Source organism: Wolffia australiana, chromosome 5, assembly GCF_029677425.1.
Source record: "Wolffia australiana isolate 7733 chromosome 5, ASM2967742v1".
Lineage (NCBI taxonomy): Eukaryota > Viridiplantae > Streptophyta > Magnoliopsida > Alismatales > Araceae > Wolffia > Wolffia australiana.
Window position 1 is genome coordinate 5,929,911 of NC_135839.1, and position 7,325 is coordinate 5,937,235.

Consider the following 7,325-nt stretch of genomic DNA (forward strand, 5'->3'; position numbering starts at 1 on the left):
TAGAGATAGAGATTGAGAGGTATCAAGATAGAGATAGAGCTAGAGATAGAGATAGAGATGGAGATAGAGAGATATCAAGATAGAGATAGAGATAGAGAGGTATCGACATAGAGATAGAGATAGAGAGACATCGAGATAGAGATAGAGAAACATCGAGATAGAGATAGAGATATCGAGATATAGAGATTGAGATAGAGAAACATCGAGATAGAGATAGAGATATTGAGATATAGAGATAGAGATAGAGAGATATAGAGATAGAGATAGAGATAGAGATTGAGAGATATCAAGATAGAGATAGAGATAGAGATAGAGATATAGAGACATCGAGATAGAGATAGAGAAACATTGAGATAGAGATAGAGAAACATCTTGATAGAGATAGAGATATCGAGATATAGAGATAGAGATAGAGAGATATAGAGATAGAGATAGAGAAACATCGAGATAGAGATAGAGATATCAAGATATAGAGATAGAGATAGAGAGATATAGAGATAGAGATAGAGAGCAAGAAATGGGAAAAGATGGAGATAGAGAGATATAGAGATAGAGATAGAGAGCAAGAAATGGGAAAAGAGGCAGATTCAAGCCCCCCCCCCCCGCCCAACATCCTTTCCCAACGTAACAGGTTAAAAGCCTCTCTTGTCCTTTACACCACCGAATCCTCCTCTCTTTCTCACCTATTTTCTATCACAATACACCCACCCCAACCTATTTATAACTATACTCACATCATAAAAAACTTACCACCGTCCGATCGACAAAACTCGAGATCAAGACTTTGGACCGTCCGATCAATAGACCTATCTGACGGCGGCGCGGAACTGGTGAGGAAGCGGGAGAACCGCGAGATCCCCATCGGACGGTCACCACAAGCTGACGCCGTTCCCGCCGACCGTTACCCCGCGGACTATAAATACCAGCCACGTATCCGCTTCCACTATCGAATCTTCTCTTCTACGCCTCTGCAACTCTCTCTCTCTCTCTCTCGATCTTCTCTTCAGCTCATTAATGGCGGAGAATCGAAGAGAGGCGGAGCTCTGCGAGGAGATCACGGAAGAGATCAGACCGGACGACGAGACGAGGAGAGTGCGGGCGGCGGAGCAGATCCGACGGCTGACGAGTCCTCCTCGAGACACCGTCGCCAGCTGTCCGCCGCGGTGAACGCGCTCGTGGCGATGCTCAAATCGGAGAACGCCGAGTGCAAGCAGGCCGCCTTGCTCGCGCTGCTTAATCTCGCCGTCATGGACGAGAGGTACAACGAACAATTGCAATTTCTCAAAACTTTCATAATCGTCCTGATCAAAATTCTCATCACGTTGCTCGATTTCGGATAACGCTTGGTTAAATAATTCCTGATAATATGCAGTTCGACAGAACTCGTCACGTAATTCATCCGTTCTTGGACAGTTGGACTCATGATCGGACTTGGTTATCTATATTATTCCGTTCTTGGATTGATTCTCGATAGTACATTGGATGAGAGGTGCAACGAACAATTGCAATTTATATTCCTTAGGTTCTTGGATCACGTAATTCGTCCGTTCTTGGACAAGTGGACTCATGATCGGACTCGATTATCTATATTTTTTCGGTTAATTTTGAATATATCTCGTCAACTAACTTCGGTTATTCAATTCGTCGCTCCGCAGGAACAATATCAAGACAGTGGACGCAGGCCCGCTGCCGCCGCTCGTCGCCGTCCTCTACTCTAAAGATCCAGTCCTTCAAGACCACGCCACGGCAGCGGTGCTCACTCTCGCCGCCTCCCCCGTGAACCGCCCCCTCGTCAGCGCCATCCCTGCACTGGTAAGCGTCCTCTCCAGAGGCACACAACAAGCCAGGCAAGACGCCGCCACCGCCCTCACCAACCTCGCCGCCACCCTCATCAACCTTCATCCACTGCTCGACGCCCGCCCCGTCCCCGCCATCCTCTCCCTTGGCGCCTCGCCGAAGCACTCCCAGGCTGCAGACAAGTGCACAGCTCTGCTCCCCGTGCTCCGATTCCGCAGCTCGCAGGCCGCCCTCGCCGCCACACCCGGCGGGGTGTTGACCCTGGTGGAAGTCCTCAAGGACAGCTCGCCGCCCACCCCGGAGAGCGCTGTCGCCGCCCTCCTTGAGCTCTGCAAACAGGACGAGTACGGGGTCCGCCGTCGTAACCTCGACGAGGGCGCCATTCCTGGCTTGCTCGAGCTCACTGTCCAGGGGTGCCCCAACGGGCGGGCCAGAGCCAGGAGCCTACTGCAGCTGCAGAGGGACGAGACGAAGACGACAACACCGCAATTGGATGATGTGGCAAGGACGACAGTCTCGGAGACGGTCCAGCTCGGCGTGTGGCGGAGCTTGCACCACCACCATCGGCAGCGAGCACTCGTCTCAGCGAGCCAGTGGTGAGGAGAGACTGGTGACAAAAGATGTCGGATAAATAACGATTTTCCGGCTGTTTTGGGAAGAGTCACGTCCTTAAAGAAAAAAAAAGGAATACTAAATCGATGGGCTCGCTTCTCTTTTGGGCTTCTTTGGGCCGCTTCGCTCAAGATGGCACTGTTGAAATAAATAAAAGATTAAAAGGACACAAACGCAAATATACTTCAAAACGGGTACAGAAACGTACTGTAGGTGGACGTGTCGATTTGCTCCGGCAGCTCTTTGATGTCCACCTCGAATCTCTCTTGAACCTGGTAGAGAGAGAAAGAGTGTCAATGAAAATTTACAAAAAAAACCCCATAAAAAGGGATTAAGAAACTAACCTGATTAAGGATGGTAGAGTCCGACGCAGAGGACACGAACGTGATCGCCAGGCCCTTGGTTCCAAAACGACCCGCTCGACCCACCTGAAATTAATTAATTTAATTAAACGATGAAAAAATAACGACGGAGTATTAAAAAAATTAATACCCTGTGAAGATAAGTGTCGGCAGAATCCGGCATGTCGTAGTTGATTACGATGTTGACACGCTCGATATCAATCCCTCTTCCCACAAGATCGGTGGCCACAAGAATCCTCTTATGACCCTCTTTGAAGTTCTTGTACTTGGTCAACCTTTTTTAAAAAAATTGTTATTTTTCTTCACTTTTAAGTCCAGGAAATGAACAACCAAATGGAAGCAAATCTCAAAAAATTAGAGGAAAAGAATAACCAAGGCAAAATAACTAAACAGTTTAATGAAATAACAGCGGAATTAAAGCGATGATTATTCCATTTTCCGACAAGGGTAATTTAAAATTTAGATTAAAAAAGTCAAGTTTTATGTACCTTTCCTCCTGCGACATTCCAGAGTGAATACAGATGGATGGAAAGTTGCATTCTATGAGGAGGCTGTTCAACTGCGCAGCTCGGCTGACACTTTTCACAAAAATGACAACTTGATTAAAGTCCAAGGCATCCAACAGATCGTTCAACTTCCGATTCTTCTCGTTCTCGCTCAGTTTGATGTAGTGCTGTTCAAAAGTTCGAACATAAAACAAGAATCACCATAAATTCAACATATCAAGAAATAAAAAAAAAGTTATTAAAGCAAAGAGAAAGGAGTTACCTGCACTAATCCATGCAGGGTCAACTTCGCCTCGTCGTCTACATAAATCTCCATCGGCTGAGGCAACGAAAATTAAACAGGCTTAGAAAAAATACCGATTCAAATAAATTAATCCAGGGGAACTTACGTCTTGCATAAACTTCTTGCAAACAGGCCGAATCTCTTTACTGAGCGTCGCCGAAAACATCATCACTTGCTTATCATGCGGAGTCATCTTGAAAATTTCTTGCACATCGCGTCGCATATCTAACATCGCAAAAGAAAAGTTAAATTTCCCCGCAACCCATAAGAATATCAACAAATAGAATGAAATAAAAAAGCACAAATTCTTAGTACCCAGTGCTTCCAGCATCTTATCGCACTCGTCGAGGATGAAATGCCGCACGTTCTTGAGCACCAAATCCTTATCTCTGGCCAATGCAAGAATTCTTCCGGGGGTACCGACAACGATGTGAGGGCACTCGTTCTTTAACAAGTCCTTGTGATTCTTGATGTGGACACCGCCATAGAAAACCGCCACCTTGACATCCGGCAAGTACCTAGTGAACCTCTCAAATTCGTGACAAATCTGCAATGGAAGAGAGGACAGAAAAGTAAATAAAACAATTCACCGCAAATAACAAATAGGGTTCTAGACAGTTGAGAATGGACATGGAAATTGATGTAGATGATGTGTTGTCTAACAATCGTTTGATCGTACCCATGAACGACAACACTAACATCAACGTCATCCAACCCTAAAAATAGTCGTCATAAAAATTTAACAAAGACAACGTCATCAACAGCAGTAGATGAGTAAGAGGATGATGAAGAAAAACTTAGTCGTCACCTGTATCTCACAATCATCATTATCATCACTATCAAGTAATAGGATGATGAAGAGAAACTTAGTCGTCATCCGTATCTCATAACCATCGGTATCATCACTATCAAGTAAGAGGATGATGAAGAAAAACTTAGTCGTCATCCGTATCTCATAATCATCATCATCATCACTATCATTGTTGTAATGCATCAAGTCAAGTAACGACTGCAATTGTGCACCTGTCCCTCATTGCCAGACAAAGATTAACAGAGGGAGATTGACAAAAAGCGATAAAATGGCACATTATCTCTTTCACTATGATCCTCATAATAGCATTTTATCTCTCATTAGCAATTGCTTACTATCATCGTGGCACGATAAATGAAGGGAACTGCACGTCCCTATCCGCTAAATTGATTGACAGCAATAATAAAATTTTGCACGAATGACCTGAGGTTAAAAGGTGTGGCAATCCTTTTAACATCAGCAGTGATGGACAACAAAAACTAGGTGAAAAGTTGAGTTGACGGGCGTGGATCCCAAAAAAAACCAACCTGATAAGCCAACTCTCTGGTGTGGCACAAGACGAGGGCGGCGACTTGACCCGAGACGGGCTCGATCTGCTGAAGAGTGGATAGAACAAAAACAGCGGTCTTGCCCATGCCGGATTTCGCTTGACAGATGACATCCATACCCAGGATGGCCTGAGGGATGCATTCATGTTGTACTGATGAAGAATCAAAGAATGAAGGGGAGCAACCCTGGGTAAGCGAAGTGATCTTTTTCCCGATCCTTCAATCCAAACGCATGCATAGGAAAACAACTACCCCCTTTCTAAAATCAGAAACCTGCAAGAAGTATATTACCTGAAAATAAAAATTAATCAAAAATTGACACCATAAAATTAATCAGACAGAAATAGAGGATAAAAACAACGCTGAATGTCAAATTCAAAGCATAAGCACGTAAAAATAGAAAGAAGCAAGTTTCCTTGCCTTCGGAAGGATGCTCAAAGCCGGAGTCTACAATCGCCCGAAGAAGTTCAGGTTTAAGAAGAAAATCCCTAAATCCAGAGCTGTGTATTCCAACGTAACCCCTGCATATAAAAAAAATGTGAGAAACGAGAAGGCAAATAAATAATGACAAAAAAGTTGAGATAAATAGAAAAATAAAAGATAAACAGCGCAAACTCATCTAAATCATACTGTAAAATCCTAACTGATTCAAAAAAAGGTGAAGATATTTAGAAACCTAGAGAACAATAACATATGCTAGACAGCCTTGAACATAAAAAAGGAAACGAGATGATGAATAGGCCACAGCAGTTCACTATTGCCTAAACCATAAATAAAATCCCGGAATACTATAGAAATATGAATACAGGCCACAAGATTTCCGCAATAAAATATGCGGAATGACAGCGACTCAGTACAGTATGATATCCTAAACAGAAGTCACTTCTCTACTGAATCAAGAACAAGAGCTAAAAATAATCACTCTAAATCGGAAATTTAAATCAATATGCTTTGTCAAACAATTCAACTTAGAAATCCAACTTTGCTTATTGGCGTAAATATCTGAAACTTAAATTTCAAATTAGGATAAGAATGAGTTATGGATTTTAATCATTTGTCTAGATATCATCAAAATTAGGGGAAAATGACGTAAAATTGGCACAATCGAGGATGATAGGCGACAATTCTAAAAATTGGCCTGAAACAGTATTGCAAGGTGACATTCGCCACTCAGAATCCGAAAAATCCACTCATCCCTCAACCAGTATCACCGTTGGAATAATCAAACTCAGAAGGTTCTCAGCCAAATGTAACCTCGTATAAATCCCAAATGTGTAACCCTAAAATACTCCACCTCTCAAAAAATCAATCTCGTCATAGGGTTTCACGATTTACACAGAGATGGAATCCCAAAAAACTAATAACACTCCCATTTAACGTCGCGAGAATCAATTTTTTCAAGGATCACAAACCACCCAATAACCCCAGGAGCATAGAAAATCTCCGTACGTAAAATAAAATAAAATAAACGGGGAAAATAAAATCTCCGTACAAGATAGCATGAATATTACTTCTAATCCAATTCAATTCCAAACCAGAATCGAAGAAAAAAACATAACAGGCAGCCCATGAGGTAGAAGGAATCATACTTCTTGCCCACTTCTCCGTTTCCCTTGGCGGCGGCCGAATCGGGGGCCTTCTCTTCCTCCTCCTCGTAGTCAAGAAGCTCCTCCTCGTAGGCATCGGCATCCTTCGCTTCAACCATCCTGAGCACAAAAAGAAACAATAAATCAACAAAATCCAAGAAAAAGACGAAACCAAACGAGATTTCGAGAGCAGATCCGAACCTTGCGAGTAGGGGACGGCGCGAATCGACGATGAAGAACGAACTGGGGAATTTCTGCAGAAGAAAACGAAGAAGAAAGAGGGAACAAGAAAGCAACCCTAGATAAGGATCTCCGTCGTGTTAAATTGAACTTCAATGCAAGCTAGGGTTTTAGAGCTCGCCGCCTCCCCCAAAAAATAAAAGGCGGCCACCGAAAATGAAAAAGGCGCGCAAAAAAAATTTCTAAATGGGCCGCTGGGCTTAGTTTTGGCCCAGTCATGCAAGCCCAGCTGATATTGTTGGATGACGGATGACGGATGACGGTTGATGGTGACGGGAAAACGGATGACGATACTGAGAATAGGGTTTGTTTATCGTCTTTGTCGTCATCTGTCATCAGGTCCTGTCAGTCATTTGTCCGTGAAGAAGAAGTGAGCAGATAACGGAAATGGGTCGGTGGGCATACTTTTTGGGCCAGTCATGCAAGCCCAGATGATATGGTCAGATGACGGATGACAGTTATGATAAGGGAAACAAATGACGAGACTGAGTGTAGGGTTTGTTTCTGGTCTTCATCATCATCCGTCGTCAAATTGAACTTCAATGCAAGCTAGGGTTTTAGAGCTCGCCGCCTCCCCCCA

At 43.7% G+C, this 7,325-nt stretch overlaps 1 protein-coding gene and 1 pseudogene across 2 annotated transcripts; one reads left to right on the top strand and one right to left on the bottom strand.

The window, feature by feature from the left end:
• The first annotated feature begins 959 nt into the window (after nt 1-959).
• Nucleotides 960-2,536, top strand: LOC144703000 (U-box domain-containing protein 45-like; annotated as a pseudogene). The gene is made up of 2 exons (XR_013581458.1): nt 960-1,258; nt 1,656-2,536. The product of XR_013581458.1 is annotated as a U-box domain-containing protein 45-like (transcript).
• LOC144702999 (DEAD-box ATP-dependent RNA helicase 15) lies at nt 2,406-6,866 on the bottom strand. Its single transcript, XM_078575058.1, has 12 exons — nt 6,707-6,866; nt 6,509-6,625; nt 5,340-5,440; nt 4,899-5,071; nt 3,876-4,107; nt 3,667-3,785; nt 3,540-3,596; nt 3,260-3,444; nt 2,902-3,046; nt 2,754-2,837; nt 2,618-2,681; nt 2,406-2,547 (listed from the first exon to the last, which is right to left on the bottom strand). Exons 2-12 carry the CDS (start codon nt 6,622-6,624, stop codon nt 2,537-2,539), a joined length of 1,287 nt encoding a protein of 428 aa, XP_078431184.1. The 5' UTR covers nt 6,625; nt 6,707-6,866; the 3' UTR covers nt 2,406-2,536.
• Nucleotides 6,867-7,325: the final 459 nt, after the last annotated feature.